This window comes from Fusarium odoratissimum (genome assembly GCF_000260195.1).
Source record: "Fusarium odoratissimum NRRL 54006 unplaced genomic scaffold supercont1.55, whole genome shotgun sequence".
NCBI lineage: Eukaryota > Fungi > Ascomycota > Sordariomycetes > Hypocreales > Nectriaceae > Fusarium > Fusarium odoratissimum.
Genome location: NW_022158735.1, coordinates 72,793 through 88,418, shown reverse-complemented (window position 1 = coordinate 88,418; position 15,626 = coordinate 72,793). Strand labels below are relative to the sequence as shown.

Genomic DNA, 15,626 nt, shown 5'->3' with positions numbered 1-15,626 from the left:
TAAGACGCCGAACCAACTCAGTCCTTCTCCAAATCATACCATACCTCATTATTTTGTGCACCAAGCCGACGTTGGTGAATTGCACATAATTGTCCTTCCTCCTTATCATTACAGACGCAAATGCGCATATCTATATAACCTTTTTGAAAGAAGGTACCTCAATACTGACATACACAGCGCTAAACATCGACAAGTCTCAGGCCCCGGAGACTCTGTCCCTCGATATATCGGTACAAAGAGTCTTCGCAGGGACAGGACCTGACCCCGTTGAGCCCTGGGCGACATCGTACGTGAATGCTGTACGCGACGGAAGGTTCGGAGATGCGATCTGGGCACGCTATCACATATTTGGAAATGTGGTAGATGGAAAATCTGAGTATGGATCAACCGTAATTGACAATGTTGAAGAGGAGGCAGTGAGGTATAAGAAACGGGCTTGCCGTGAATGGGCTAATACTGTGGCCTTTTACAAAGAGACAAGCAGTGCTGATATTCATCCCGAGGTCATCGAAATTATCCTTCAAGTTGATAAAAAGGATGTCAGTCGGATCCAGGCCTCGGAAAGTGGATAGTTCTCGAACATTCTTGCCCTAAAGTAATTGAGTGGTTTCCAGTTCCGCATAAGTGTATTTACACCGCATCATCGTGAATACAAACGTCGAGGCATTATTGACCAAAGCGGAATTTAACTTCAATAGCTCTGTGACTCGGCACTAGAAGCCGAATTAACAGGGTTTACAGGAGCCGACCAACAGACAACGTATGAACCCACCTTACCCGAGCTGCGCACACGATAGTGGTCTGACAACTACAGCATAGAGAGCTTCGCCGATGGAACATTACTTCAAGATAGCATGCACGGATATTGTGTCTTGATTGGTGTAGAACGGCCACCCATGGATGCTGTGATGCTGTTTTATGAACCTACCAGATAAGCAAGGATTGTCTACATACTGGATAAAGCCGTTCATATACACCAAACGCTTAGATTTCAAGAATCTGGTATTGCAGAAGCGCATCGTTAAATTCGTGCTTTACAAGTTACTTGAATTGATGTATTGTTTTTTCGTTAATTGTAGTGGCCATTAGCTATCGGTCTTGACCTCTTTCCGAAGGCCCGAGTAGTCTGTGTGAATGGAAAAGCTGTTGGTTCGAAATGGCGATATGGAGCCAACTGCGGTGATATTCGAGCCGGGGTATCCGTTTTCACGACCAACACAACCAACAATGCCTACAGAAGTACCAGGACAGAAGAAAGACATTAGCTGTTGTGATAATTTGAAAAGATAAATGGCTCGCTTTCCCTCATCATGTTGTAGATTTAACTTCAGCCAGAGAGCTACATTCCAGTTATATCACCTTATAAATTCCGTCTCAAATTTCAGATATCCACAGGATGAAGACCTCGCAGCTCCCTCTCAGTACAATCATCTTCGGGTGCAGTAGTGTTGTATTCTCTGCGGCTACCATGAACTACAGTCGGCCTTTCGAACAACTATTCCTTGACATTTCTATCGGAACAGCCCTTGAACCAAACAATTCACTACAATTGGTTGAGCCATGGGCTAGCGAATACGTGGCTTCCATCCGTGAGGCGTGATTAGGCGACCCCATATGGGCTCGATATCATATGTTTGGCACTATTGTCGACGGCTTCGTTGAGGGTTCAAAACAAACAGTGATGGAAGCCCTGGAGGAATTCGCTATGGAGTACAAAGCAACAGCAACAGACGACTATAAACATGCCTTGTCGGTCTACGCCAACACGAGCAGCAATGATACACACTGTGACGTACTTCATCTCCTTGCAAACGTTGACCTCAAAGATGTCAGTCATCTTCAGGAACGACCGACCTTTGGTATCAAATGCAATATTGGAAACAACGAGGCTTACCGATATAATTGCCTATGCCTTGTCGAGCTCATGTCCACTAGTAGAGCCTACATCGGCGCTCACAGTAGAACAATCTTCCGCTACGGAAACTGCCATCTCAGAGTTGGCACTTTAACACATGCCCCCGACATCACCTATTGGACTGCTCATTCTGTGGCCGAGCTGATTGAAGGCCATTGCACGCAGGAATGTTGCAATCACCAGCTGAAGACATCGGGATACTCACCAGCGAATCGCAGCCACCGTAAAGTATGTCTTAACAGCAAGGTATGGGGTTGTTCTTAGGGAGATTCCCGGTGTTGTTCAAGGATGGTTTAATAGAGGGCCAAAGCTCATTGCGGGCCGTCCGAAGAGATACTTTTAGTTCTACCACTCTACGTCCTACGTAGCAGGGGTCCAAGTTCATAAAACTATGTTACACCACACTTTTCCCATAACATCGACAGCCAGTTCTCAAATTCGCCACTCCGTAATCTTTATTACACCACCTGGTATTCATACGCTCAGGTCATGAGCTTACTAAGTATGATATCAGCTTTCTTTTACTAGAGTCATCCACCGTGTTCATCTTCCAATAGGTGGCTGCTCGTACGGCGGCTATAACAATTAATAATATACATCATCAGGTCAAGGAGCTAAATTGAGAATACAAATAAGACGACAAGTGTCTGAATGTCAATTTTCTATCTAACACCGCCATGAATCGTGAATATAGGACATCGAGCTATTTCTCAGCGAAGTAGAATTCAACTTGGTTAGTTCTGTAACTCAGGTTCTCTTCATTGAATGAGCAATGATCAAAATCACCGACTAATAAACAATAAAGAAGTCCAAGCCACCTAAACTACCGATATGAAAGTATTCTTCCAACTTGAGGATGGAGCAGCCTCCCTTGAAAGCTTTATGGTGTATCTAAGAAAAGAGTGCCCGAGTCACAGCTTTTAATATTAGATTTGTCATACGTTCGACCGTGGGTAAAAAATAAACAGGTTGGTGACTGAAAGTCGGCTCCTTGAAGTGTCCTACCTGTAACGCATGGCAGATCCTACGTTTACGCACATGACCCTTATTTCGTACAGCATAAGGTAATACCTGGATATAAGCATAGACTCCTCTAAGCAGTACTATGCCAACACACAGTCTGCATCCGATTCCTATAAGGCTGTGAAGCAACCCTCAGTTACTTTTAGCAAAGATCCAGTTTGGTCGATCCATTTTGAAAATGCTTGGACCTCTACGTATTTACCACGACATGCATAATCGGTATGGCGAATCATTAACCTGGAAGCCTCTAAGCTCCCACCCGAGGTATTTCAAGCTGTGGACTCAATACGCGCACGATCCACTTCTTCTGGACCATTCATACTCACAGCTTCTTGTTGAGTATATAGAAAGGTTCAGGTAGGAACTCTTGCACCAGGAAGTATCTCCTTTTCAATGGCAACTAACTTCGCCAAGAGACTTGTTCTTGGGCATTTATCCAATTTCATTTCATAGCCATGCAACAGACGCCATGTCTCCAACAACGATTACTAGCCTTTTGCTCCACATGGCACGCACATCTGAATCTCAAAACTCAAGTATCGCGGAGACACGCTCTTCCATGGAGGTAGTCGCACGCGCATTGGGCTGGAACCGAAACCATATACAATCACCAAAAGTGGTAATTTTATCCCGGTGTTTTGGAGCAGGATATGGACCCCTGGTATGACGATGACTATAGAATTGTGATCCTGACGCTGACTCCAATATTAAAGGCATATGTCTGTCCCTATCAAGAGTCCAGCTCTGTCGCATGTGGTTCCAGCCCAGTTGTCATCGATTTGGCAGCCGACGGACAATATCACGAAGCTCTAATGAAGGCGAAAGAGCAGGGATGCGTCGCCCTAATTGTGCAGATAGTCGAGAGCCAGTTTCCCTGGCGGAAGATTGAGCCAGCTTCTTTACAGGCACTGGCTCAAGCATGCTGTAGTCTCCGAATCCTGCTAATGGTCGACGAAACTCTTTCGGCACTCCGATGCGGTGCCCCGTTTGCCTACCAGAGAGAGGAATACCGTAGGATCGTGCGGCCCGACTTGGTGATATTTGGAAAAGGGCTCAAGGTTAACGGAATTGGTGTCAACTTTGATGGGCAAACACTTCAGAGTCTTCATATTTCTTCTCACAATGACAGATTGAGGGCGATCTTTCGCTGGCATGACAGGCATACGCGAGCTATCCGGTCGTCTCTACTTATCGAAGCATTGTTTGTCATTGAATTAGCAAAGAAAGAACACTGGCCCGGTCTCAGTATTCGGATAGGCCAGGCCATTCGCGAGGTCATTAGCACCATGGACACCGCCAGAGCCAGACAGCCACAGTCCCAAAGCTCACTCGAGATGGCCGGATTAGAATCTCTCATATACGTTGACGAGAAGCAGGCAAGGTCCATGCTTCTGCAAGGTGTCCCAGAGGGGAATTATATTCGCCTCCTCCCCGCTTTGGCCGAACCGTACAGCAACCCCCAGTTCTTGTGGACTCACATCTTTGGAAGAAGCAGCTGGGCAGTACGCAGATCAACCGCTTTGCTTCTGGAAAGTACCGGGTTAACGCCTCTCTGGTGCTTCGTGTGTGGGGACGCGACGGAAAAGGTTCTCGGTGACGATGTTTCTTGGTGTCGCGATTGTTGCTTAGCCACTTGCGGATACCGAGAGTGCGAAGAAGGTTTCGCGAGCCATGCGTGTTTGGGGCATAAACAGAGGCTTTGATTGGTCATGTTGCCTTTATTCTAGGAGGGGAACGAGCAACTTATACTGCCATTTCTTGTCGGTAGAGCTTTTAAGAATCCAACCTTTGGAGCCATATCCCATCTCTAGCAGGGTCAAACTGCCACCAAAATCCAGAAACAGAGCCCGTTATATCGTCGTAACTTAGGTGTATGAGAAACTGCGGCCAGCTTCCCAAGTAAGACATACACCATCTCTGATAATCAACTTCATTTGGGAAGAAGCACAACGTAGCGTCAGAAAAGCTCCATAAGTCGAGACCAAGTTTGGTTTCACTTCCAAGTTTCAGCTTGGCACCAATAAATGGCTCCGCGCTAGGCCTTGATGTGTCCTCTGGGTTTCCTTTTCCTCCCGACGATATCGTCATTTCCAGGGTTGAGCTAATGTTGACGTAGCGTCCTACGATCTCAGATGCCTCAGGAATGCGTTTGCTTCTCGATTGACCTTCTTGTTCCTTCCGCAGCTCTTTGTCCATTTGCTTCCACCTTCCTACTTCCAAGTCTGTATAGAATCTCAGGTTTGACATCAATTCAGAGGTTGAGAGATCATAACCGCAAACAATTGCGGTAATGAGCCGAGAGATACAGTCCACAGCATCACCCGCATGGGATGAATTCCCGTGGACAATCACGGCATCCCCCTTGTTCGGGAATACATGCATCGAGGAGCTGAATCCATGGCCTAAACCACTATGATAAAGAATGGTTTCGGGCTTTTGATCTTCGTGAGGCGTGGGGAGCGTACATGGCCACTCCAACGAGTCAGCCTGTCCATCGCCATCAAACATGTCGTCAAAGATGAAGTAGCCCTCCTGCCTGAACCAACCCAGACAGTACGACGGGAAGCCACCCTCGTTGAGGGGAAGTTTGCACCATTGTTTGAATATCGCACTTCCTTCCGGGAAATCCGCTTCCTCCTGACTATTAGAATCTCCTGGAAGCTGCCTCGATATATTGAAGTTCTTAATGACTGCCTTGGCCCACTTCATCATATCCGAGACAGAACTCTGGACTCCCATAGAGGTGTCGAATGGGAACTGATACCCCGAAGATGTGCCGTCTCGGTCTAGCCAGAGACCGGCTGAGGTTCGCGTATAGCCTTGAGCCAAGTGAGTTGGCTCAATATCGGGTGCCATTCCTACTATCGATGTTGATGTCATACCTAGTGGCTCAAATATCCTTTTTTGAAAGAACTCTGAAAGCGGTAGTCCAGACACACGCTCAATCACAATTGTCAGAAGAGCGTATAAGGGAGGACAATAGCTCCACGTTTGTCTAAAGCTGCCGGGCTCCGAGGACATTAGATTCAGGGCATGGTAGGTTGACAATGCGTCTTTGAATAGCGGCATTCCATTAGAACTCTCGAATACAGACGACTGCTCTTGCAAACCCGTCCTGTGACTTAGTATATCCACTATAGTAGCGTGCCTTTCGATGTCGGGGTGTTTCGGGATGTTGAGATCGTGTAGGTATGTGGATATCGGCTCCTCTACCCAGTATTAGATCTCTCGTATCGTGATTCTCACTTTCAAAGAACTTACCCCAGCTTAATTTTCCTTCGGCTACAAGAATGCCGCATGCTGCAGCTGTGAAAGTCTTTGTTACGGAAGCGATGGGGTAGATAGTCGATGCAGTGGCTTTTATATTTGTACGCAAATTGACGAGGCCATAACCACGCTCTAAAACTAGCTTGTTGTTACAAAGAACGGCAATCGAGACACCGGGAGTGTTTCCTATCTCCATGAGCTGCTCAATCTTGGGGGTATGCGCCTCGAGAGAGCGCTGTATTGCGTCTTCTCGATGGCTATGTTCAAGTTCTAGAGCTGAAGTCATTTTGAGTTTTGCTTGGCAAGTAATATCTGCGGTAGGTAGTGATAATGCGTTGCTTTCTGCAGCGAATAATCTCAGCGACTGAGAAATGACAATGATGGCGATTTCTGTTCGGCCGCACAATCGAGATCTGGAGGCTCCGGCGGCGAGATCGTCGATCGTTAGCTATCTTTGAGGCCTGCCACTTACAACGCCACAGTTGCCTCTTCATGCAAGGCAACAGTTTTGGTGCGATAACAAGTTGTAGCATGTACAAGCTCCACAATAATTGTCAGTTGAGCCTAAATAAAACACATTTATGCAGTCAGCAAATTTTGATCACACTCCGATATCATAAACTAGTTGTGGTTTTGCAAATCTGAAAGGGTTGCTCAAAGTGCAACTGAACAAGCTGGCGCGTGATCAAGAATCACGATTCGAGAGCAACATGGCACAGAATGCACTCTAGCTTGGCCTGGCACTATGGTATATTAATGGCGATCGCATGGTTAGTTTACATGACGATAAAAGTCGTCAGGCGCCCCTCCTGTGACCGTAACGATTTCTCCCTCTTTCAGCTCGATACATTAAGTAGCAAGTAGCATCGTATCAGCTTTTTCAAACACACATCGTCTCATCCAAGATGCCCTCACTTCCCAAAGAAATTCAGCCCAAGATCCCTGCACTCGCCAGGGCCAAAGCACTGGATCCCCCGAGTTCCAGCAACAATAGCTGTCGCGTCTCACGCCAGCCGGTCAAACTCACGTCACCTCCCGAGAACACGCGCGAGATGCCGGCCACGATGGAATGAAAACACAGGTACCAGTAAGGACAATCGATAGCCTCGCATCCCCCCAGCCTTGATTGTTCTATCACACCAACTGACCTCCAGTGCAGTTACTGCAGGCTTTGGAGACACGCAGGGATTTACAAGCTCTCTTAGAAGCTTCAAATATGAATAGGGACTCATTGGTGACTGATTTCTCCTGTATCTAGCGATTGTAAGCAATAAGAAGGTCATCGAAATCTTTCGCCTGTAGCGATGAGTGATTCTCGACATGGCCCCGATGTTCGTAATAGAGCTGGAAAGCTTGTTCCTCGTTCTTTTTGCTTAGCTCTATTGGGTCCTCCCCCATCTGATAGCGACTTAGATAGTAGAGTGATCGAGCGAGAATGCCTTTCGAGTCGGGCAATCTACGCAACATCTCCACGCCTTGTTTACAGAACCTTCTGATATCGCTCGATTAGCCTTTTGGGTAATAGAAACAGTAAACCCTTTTCACACATTGTCATAGTAGATGGACCTGAGGGTAGAAACAAAACTTACAGAGCATCCTTGGTCCTCCCTAGTTCCTTCAGGATGCGAGCATAATTATGCATAGCCAGAGCTGTTTCTTCATGCTCTCCACAGGCTTCGACTCGGATATCTAATGCCTGGTGCAGGAAGATTTCTGCCTCTTGAAGATTCCCTTGCAAGAGGCGGATATTTCCCAGAGTAGTGTGGCAGCTGTTTGTACTTCTCAGTATCAGCAGATCAGATCTTGGGATAACATTGACATACTCTCCAATCCGGGGGCTCTTAAGACTGTATGATTGCTTTAGAAGCTCAGTGGACTTGACCGCAGCATCCCAAGCCTCGTCTAGCTGGCCCGTTCCTATCAAGGCAAAGGCAATAGATCCGTAGCAAAAGGCCAAGTCTTCGTGAAATTGTCGTGGGTTATCCGACGTGGCCAATTTCTGTTCCACCAGCGCCAACGACTCCTTGAAAATTTCCAATGCAGGCTGTACGCTATTTGAGCTAAGCAGCGCAACACCCACGTTCCGCTTCATGTAAATAGTCTCGCGGTCTATCACGCCCATGCTCTCGCGTCTGGCAATAGCATCCTCAAAGAGTTTCTGCGCCTTGGAGAAGTTACCTCGGCCAAGCTCTAGCGTTCCCAATGAGTTGGTGATTGCGGATTCGAGCTCCCCCAAGTCCAAGGCTATGGTCGCATTTGCGGCATCCTCGTCGCGATCGCCACTTTCGGGAGAGTCATTCAAAAGTTGTAGCCCGGTCTTTGCTATGTTGAGTGCACGTTCCAGCAGTCTGGCAGCCTCTTCACGTGCTCCACGTTCCTGGAGATACCTACAAGATATTTTAGTTTGAAATATCGTTATAGTAATTGGGAAGTTCACTAACCATGCGGCTCTTTCAAGAAGTTCCCCTAGCTTGAGGAGAACTGCGGGGCCATACGACCCTGCAGGAGAGCATAGAATGGAAAGCCTCAGGACATGTGGTAGAACCTGTTTGCACTGTGGCCACGAAGTTACAAGTCGATCGCTATCGTCATAATCGGGGAACGTCTCATCGATGATTTCCAGTACAGATCGAAATATGCGAATATGCTGTTTTTGGTCGAGATCCTGGAGCACGGTCTGCTGCAATAAACGATGCGTAGAAAATGTGTTGCTCTTCGAAGCTCGATAGATTAAGGATGTCTCCAATAGTGTGAGTATCTGGCTATTGAATCTAAATCTCGGTCAGCTTACTATCATATCCTACGTCATGGAGATGAAGACAACCGTACTCGCTTGAACTCGTAGCTCGAGCTTGCTGTCCCGATTGACTATTATTCTCTGAGAATAATCTCAGAAATCCTTCTGGCATGGCGTCTGGGTCAAGAAACGCTATGGATTTAACGATAGCAGAGCAAGAAGGATTCAAAGCGTGGAGTGATTCATCCCAAAGTGATGGAACTCCCGTTGGATGATAGTAATCCGTTTGCTGGAGATCATTCAATTCTGAGGACACATTAACGAATGCCTCAAGTCCTGTGACTCTGCGGTTGGCTTCGTCCAGCGAAATGTTGAGTGCGCTTATGAACCGGTGGACTTGAGAGAGTGCCAATGGTAAACCACCGCAGGTATCACAGATCTTCCCAGCATGCTCGGAATCTGCATCATTCCCATACAGTGCGCCTTGAGGAATGTTAGCCAGCAAGTAACGTTTCCCTTCCTCGATATCAAAGCACTTTAGATGGGCCCAAGCTGTTACAGGAGGCTGGAAAAGGTTCTGGTTTCTCGTCGTGATTATGATTGAACCACGGCCACCGGTAGGTAGATATTTTTCCAATATTGACATGGACTCAACATTGTCAAAGATTAAAAGGAATGGCTTATCTTCGCAGGAGTCAGCTATCACCATCATCGTTAGAGTACCTTGTAGTATCCTGACCGTAGTTCCGCAACCACTTTTTCGTTCTCTGAGCAACAGCCTCCAAGTTCCCTTGGCCGCCGTTAGGCTCCAGCAGCCCAACTTCGGTACCAATTTCTTCAAACGCCCCCTTAATCTTGACGCTTGTCTCTGCTGGTATCCAGAATATCGCGTTGAAATGATTCAGGTGCTTGTACGTGAAATGAAGGGCAAGCTGCGATTTACCGACGCCGCCTATACCCAGTATGCTAAAGACAGTGAGTCTGGTCTCTCTCTCTGGTAGTAACACTTTTTCCATCATTTGCATCTCGGTCTCACGGCCGAAGAAGGATATGTTGGCAACGAGAGGTATGATGCGATATGACGCCGCTGCAACAGGGGCAGGCTGTGAAGAATGCGATGAACCCATGGCGGAAACTTTGGAAAGAATATCTTGGATACCTTGATTTCCTTTAGAGGTCATCTGTTGTGTCAAGTAGTGCAAACCGATACCAGCTTCGGTATCTATCCATTCGAAGTTCTTTTGGATTTTGATCAGACACTGCTGAAACTGTCCCTGAAACTTGTGGCCTTTCTTTTTCCAAGGAATCGTAATACCGAGCAAGTTCGCTTTATATAGACAACGTTAGCCTCAGCGTCTACGACTGGTCTGCGTCGCGGCCTCTCACCAACTGGATTTCTCTGGAAGAAAATTGTGGCTTCAAGAAAAAAGTGAATCAGCTCGTGATAGAGCTTACACACCGCCTTTTCAATTCGGCCAGACACAACATAGAGGTCTGTGAAGCTCTTGACCCTAGGTAAGTGTCGTTCAAGGTATTCTAAGGTTTCGATAATGTTGTCTATGTGCGCTCTATGACGTAGGGTGATCTAGTAAGAGAGTCTCAGATAAGTCTACACAGTTGAATGAAAGAATTCAGATGTCTTTTTTTTTCTACTTGCCTGGAGTAGGACGTGTAAAGAACCCCAAACAAGGGCAGCTATCTCTGGTTTAGACTGAACAAAGATATTGATGGATTGAGTGAAGAAGTTTAACTGTAGCAAAAATGGTTCGAGTCTCTTTAACAGTCGCGGAACTCTGCGCGACGTGTAAGAATCCCTTGACTTCTGGAGCTCAGTCTCAAGCTTTTCGGGGCAATCGATGGCCTCTAGCTTTCTGTACTCCTCTGTGGAGAGGGTAGACTGAAATGCCTTGACGGCACTGGCCCAGGCGTCATGGAGAGTATCACCAGCGGTCTGAAGCGTCGCAGGTGATTGACTGCTGCTGCTGGTGGGAGCGTGATTAGCTAGGGAGGACGGATGTCGCGGGTAGGTAGTGCATGTCGTGCCTATTTGCTTCTGCCGGATTTAATGATGCCATGGCTGCACTGTGTCAAGCCCCAAATTCTTGCATTCTGAGAAAGTCAAGCCACTTCGCGTTACCACAGAGAAAAGGCGTGTTTCCAATGAAAAAATGAATATAATAAAGGAAAGTTAATTTTCCAGATGGGACGCTCTCCTATACCAACTTTGGCAGTTGTACTGTAAATCCTGTCAATGTACTGGGTCAGCCTGATTGACAACCCCGACATGCGGGCATTCCTCCTTGATGCATATCTATTTATTGCCTTGTCCTTGATCCGCCTTTTTCGAAAGTACCTGGTCAGAGCATAACAGGAAATTACAAGTCCTAGATGCGCCCGACTTGGCATGTTGCAGCAACCCCGCTCGAGTTATTTGTTTCACAAGAAAACACAAAATCTTACCTACATAATGAGCTGATTCCCTGCGGGCCAATAGAAAGTGCTGGCGAGCCACATCGAGTGGTCGTGGCCACATGCTGTATCCACACTGACTGCACACAGAGAGTATCTTGTACTTACGACCAAGCCGAGCCAGAAGGTGGAAAACTGGCATCATCTGATCAGGCCTGCCTTTCCCCCGCTTTGCAGCTGCAGGTCTGTTTCCGACAGCCTGCTTCGCCAAGACATAGGCCTCAAAGCCTCCGTGTACTGTAGGACATGAGCCGCAAGTAGGCACGCTGCAGTACCTAAACCTCGCTCGGGCGTGCAACAACGCAACGCAACACTACAGGCAGTGGCCTTCATAGTTCCACCGCCGCAGAAAAAGGTTTGACTCTGGTTCCCATCCCATCTCAGCGCTGTAGCTCTTCGTCAATCATTGTATTTATTTTCTTGCCCCGTTGGCCAGCTTCCGATTCACCCAAGAGTTGTCCACTGCTCGAGCATTTTCATTCAGCCCCATCATGGAGAAGAAAGAGCGCCTCCTCCTACCGGCCAGTGTCAAGCCTGTCTCATACGAGGTCAGACTCGATCCTAGTTTCGACGAGGAGAAATTCGAAGGCCATGTCAATATCAGGTGAGCCCTCCAGCCAACAGCGCGTTGGGTGTTCTGAAGCACTGACTTTGGTTCACAGCTGCACCGTAATTGACACCTGCTCATATCTTGAATTACATTGCAAGTCAATCAAGGTAAATGAAGCGCGCGTCAAGCTCAACCATGATTCTTGGGACGTTCTGGATACAGTGAGGTAGGCTTGAATGGAAAACGCTACTACAACCGACATTCATTAACATGCTGCGATGGTAAAGCTACAACGAGGCACGCGAGACTTTAAAGATGGAACTGCCCCAGGAGATTGCTCCAGGTGATCCAAAGGAACTTCAAATCATCCTTTCTTATACCGGCAAGTTTCGCAGCGATTTGACTGGGCTCTACCAGGCGAGCTATGAGACAGATGACGGTGTGAAGCATCGCATTGCGGCCACAGCCATGGAGCCGACATATGCGAGGGAGGTAAGAGTCTCTCGACCTTTGATGCATGGTTTTGCCACGATAGCTGACTCATGGTTGACTTATCGTAGGTCTTCCCTTGTTTCGATGAACCTAGCGTGAAAGCCGAGTTCACCCTCTCCATCGTGGTAGATGAGTCCTTCGTCACCGTTTCAAATATGCCCGTGGAAAAGTCAGAGACCTTGTCTTCATCTAAGAAGCTTGTAACCTTCCGGAAGAGCGTTTCCATGTCGACATACGTGAGTGCCAATCCTATAAAATGCCATACGTGTCGCCTAACTGGTCAAAGCATGTCGGCTTAGTAGCGGGACCCTTGGCCGAGGTGAAATGCACCGACAGCAGGATCCCCATATCTGTCTTTTGTCCTCTTGGCAGTGAAGAACAGGCGACCTTTGCAGTGGACCTCGCAGCCAAAGGCCTTCAGTTCTTCGAAGACTGCTTTGAGCTGCCGTACCCGTTGCCAAAGCTAGACTTGATTGGAGTTCCCGAATTCTCGACGGGCGCAATGGAGAACTGGGGAGCCATCATCTTCAGGACTACAAACCTTTTGCTTGACCCGGAAGACTCTGCTCTAGATACCAAACAGAGGATTGCAGAGACTATCCTCCATGAGATTTCTCATATGTGGTTCGGTAACCTGGTTACAATGAGATACTGGGATGGGCTGTGGCTGAAAGAAGGTTTCGCTACATTGATGTCCTGGTACGCCGCGGACAAGATGTTTCCCAGCTGGCATTTTTGGGATTCCTATGTCGCCAACACCCTTCAGAAAGCCCTCAGTCTCGACTCCCTTACCAGCAGCCATTCAGTTGAGCTATTTATTTCGGACTCGACCGACGCGAAGCAGATCTATGACGAAATCTCTTATCAAAAGGGCTCATGTATCCTCAGGATGGTTCTTAACAACCTGGGCGACACCAAGTTCTTCGAGGGCTTGAAGCTCTATCTTCGACGTCACCAGTTCCAGTGCACGGAGTCGGATGACCTCTGGAAGGCCTGGGAGGAGGTCACTGGGGAATCTATCGCAACGAGCATGAGGGTCTGGACCAAACAGCCTGGCTTCCCTGTCCTTCGAGTCTCTGAATCTCGTGACGAGAGTGGCAAGGTAACAGGTGTTCGACTCTTCCAGCAGCGCTTCTTGACCAGCGGTGTGGCAAAGCAAGAGGATGCGGTATCTGATACAATCTACCCGCTCAGATTTGCAATCCGGCACAGGCAGGATTTCGAGACAGTTGATATGAACACAAGGGAGTTGGTCCTTTCTCCCTCCAGCGGCCTATTCAAAGTCAACGCGGACCATGGTAGCTTCTTCCGCACCTCTTACTCACACGAACTACTTACCCGTCTCCTCGAAGAGGCATCAAAAGGCAGCCTCAGCCTGCGCGACTGTATCGGATTATCGTGTGACCTCAAGGCTTTGGTTGCCGCAGGAGTGAACAAGACAAGCGAACTTCTCGACCTCAATGTCAAGTTTGCTGAACTGGACTCATTCTATGTATGGGAGATGATTGACCGCAATCTCAGGTCCATCCAGTCTGTCTACAAGTTTCACGGGCCTGAGCTGAATGAGGCTCTTCGTAAACTAACTAGCGATGTGATCGGCCCCAAGGCTGAGGAACTTGGGTGGACTATCTCAAAGGATGATGACGAGAATCTTATCACGTTCAAAACATCAATGTTTAGCGGTGCGGGCCTCGCAGGATACCCCAGGTAAGTTGAATATCCTTTCGGCTTCATGTATAACTGACAATTTCCGTGTAGTGTCGTGTCAGCTGCAAAGGAACTCTTTTCGAAGCGCATGGCTGGCGACGAGAATGCAATCCCAGGATCCTTACGATGGGAGGTTTTTGGAATCATCGCAGCCCACGGCGGTCTTGAAGAACTCAAAGGTCTGGTTGAGCTTTGGAAGAATTCATCCAACGAGGACGAGCAGTATCTTGCTCTGGAGTGTCTCGGACGAGCACCCAACGCTGAGCTCATGAAGTGGGTTCTCAGCCACCTACTGACTGCCACTGTCAAGAATCACGACGTAGGATGAGACAAATTTCACACAGCGAAAGATCAAGCTAATTGGAGACCAGATGTTCTACCTCACCTGGCTGGCGGGAGGTACGGCTCACGGGGCAATCGAGCTTTGGGAGTGGACCAAGCAGAACTGGGAGAGGGTTGAGAAGGAGGTCCCGGTGGACATCTCGTCTTTGTTCCTTGGAACTGCTCTCGAGGGTTTGCATACCAAGGAGCAGATTCAAGACGTGAAAGAGTTTTTTGCCAGGCGCGATACGAAGAGCTATCAGATGGTGCTTGACCAGAACTTGGAAGGCATGGAGAATCGGAGGTCCTGGGCTGAACGTGACATCTCCAATGTTCGCTCATGGTTGGAGGGCCATGGCTATCTACAAGCTAAATTCGTCTGATGTCGTGAAGTACCGATATGTGGTTTGCCTTCTGTGCTGATGAAGACACGCTCCCAAGATAGGCTAACAGGGACAATGCATCCCAGTGACACATCAATTGAATGTCATTGTTTACCATGTTAAATCTGGCACATGTGTTTGTTTCGGTCGAATCAACAGTTTTATTGAGCTCAGTAAGTATAGATTTGACTGTATTGTGTATCTGGGATTGTCTACAGACTGTTAAGATCGAATACACTTTTGTGGGGGATAGCTGCAGCCTGCCACGTTGCTGTTTGTCCATCCTTAACAATATCTCAGAGTAAAGTAATCGCATTGGTACTCTTAGTAATAAGTATGACTTTTCGATCCAGCCATTCATTCTTTTCTTTGTTAGAAGCAAGAATGTGGTGTAAGACGAAGTGGAATTGTCACATTCACTTTGCCGGGAATCCACCTTGTTTGGATGAGACAACACTCCTTAGGAGAGTCTGTAGTGAGTGGCAGTCACTTGTGAAATCAACAGAGGCCAAACTCTTCTATTCTTTACCAATCATTTTTATACAACAGTTGGCAATCTGATGAATTGGCTCGGTGTTTTGGATAGCATTTGAGCTTGGGCTGCAAAGCACTGTCAAGCGCTGCAAGCTACCTACAAACATACAACACGTTTATCATAAAACAAAAATGAGAGAAACCTGCTCCATCTGCATGAAATCATTCACCGCCGTGGCCCTTCTTTCTCTTCTTCTTCTTTTTTTTTTCTCCAAAATGTCAACACCA

General features: G+C 47.6%; 5 protein-coding genes across 6 annotated transcripts; 3 read left to right on the top strand and 2 right to left on the bottom strand.

The window, feature by feature from the left end:
* Positions 1 to 1,630: 1,630 nt before the first annotated feature.
* Positions 1,631 to 4,641, top strand: FOIG_15619 (uncharacterized protein; the record flags this gene model as incomplete). The annotated part of the gene is made up of 2 exons (XM_031217002.1): positions 1,631 to 2,143; positions 3,652 to 4,641. 2 exons carry the CDS (start codon positions 1,631 to 1,633, stop codon positions 4,639 to 4,641), a joined length of 1,503 nt encoding a protein of 500 aa, XP_031053306.1.
* Positions 4,642 to 4,711: 70 nt separating this feature from the next.
* On the bottom strand, positions 4,712 to 6,491 carry FOIG_15618 (uncharacterized protein; the record flags this gene model as incomplete). The annotated part of the gene is made up of 2 exons (XM_031217001.1): positions 4,712 to 6,147; positions 6,200 to 6,491. The coding sequence occupies 2 exons, from the start codon at positions 6,489 to 6,491 to the stop codon at positions 4,712 to 4,714; spliced, it is 1,728 nt and encodes a 575-aa protein (XP_031053305.1).
* A 539-nt stretch (positions 6,492 to 7,030) lies between these two features.
* Positions 7,031 to 7,490, top strand: FOIG_15617 (uncharacterized protein). Of its 2 annotated transcripts, none has more exons than XM_031217000.1 (2): positions 7,031 to 7,292; positions 7,411 to 7,490. In XM_031217000.1, the coding sequence occupies exon 1, from the start codon at positions 7,111 to 7,113 to the stop codon at positions 7,276 to 7,278; it is 168 nt and encodes a 55-aa protein (XP_031053304.1). In that variant the 5' UTR covers positions 7,031 to 7,110; the 3' UTR covers positions 7,279 to 7,292; positions 7,411 to 7,490. The 2 variants fall into 2 exon arrangements, with proteins under 2 accessions (XP_031053304.1, XP_031053303.1); XM_031216999.1 differs by having other exon boundaries at positions 7,365 to 7,490.
* A 300-nt stretch (positions 7,491 to 7,790) lies between these two features.
* FOIG_15616 (uncharacterized protein) lies at positions 7,791 to 10,221 on the bottom strand (the record flags this gene model as incomplete). The annotated part of the gene is made up of 4 exons (XM_031216998.1): positions 9,682 to 10,221; positions 9,035 to 9,626; positions 8,647 to 8,976; positions 7,791 to 8,592 (listed from the first exon to the last, which is right to left on the bottom strand). The coding sequence occupies exons 1-4, from the start codon at positions 10,121 to 10,123 to the stop codon at positions 7,791 to 7,793; spliced, it is 2,166 nt and encodes a 721-aa protein (XP_031053302.1). The 5' UTR covers positions 10,124 to 10,221.
* Positions 10,222 to 12,276: 2,055 nt separating this feature from the next.
* On the top strand, positions 12,277 to 14,864 carry FOIG_15615 (uncharacterized protein; the record flags this gene model as incomplete). The annotated part of the gene is made up of 5 exons (XM_031216997.1): positions 12,277 to 12,453; positions 12,522 to 12,689; positions 12,740 to 14,160; positions 14,212 to 14,479; positions 14,532 to 14,864. The coding sequence occupies 5 exons, from the start codon at positions 12,277 to 12,279 to the stop codon at positions 14,862 to 14,864; spliced, it is 2,367 nt and encodes a 788-aa protein (XP_031053301.1).
* Positions 14,865 to 15,626: the final 762 nt, after the last annotated feature.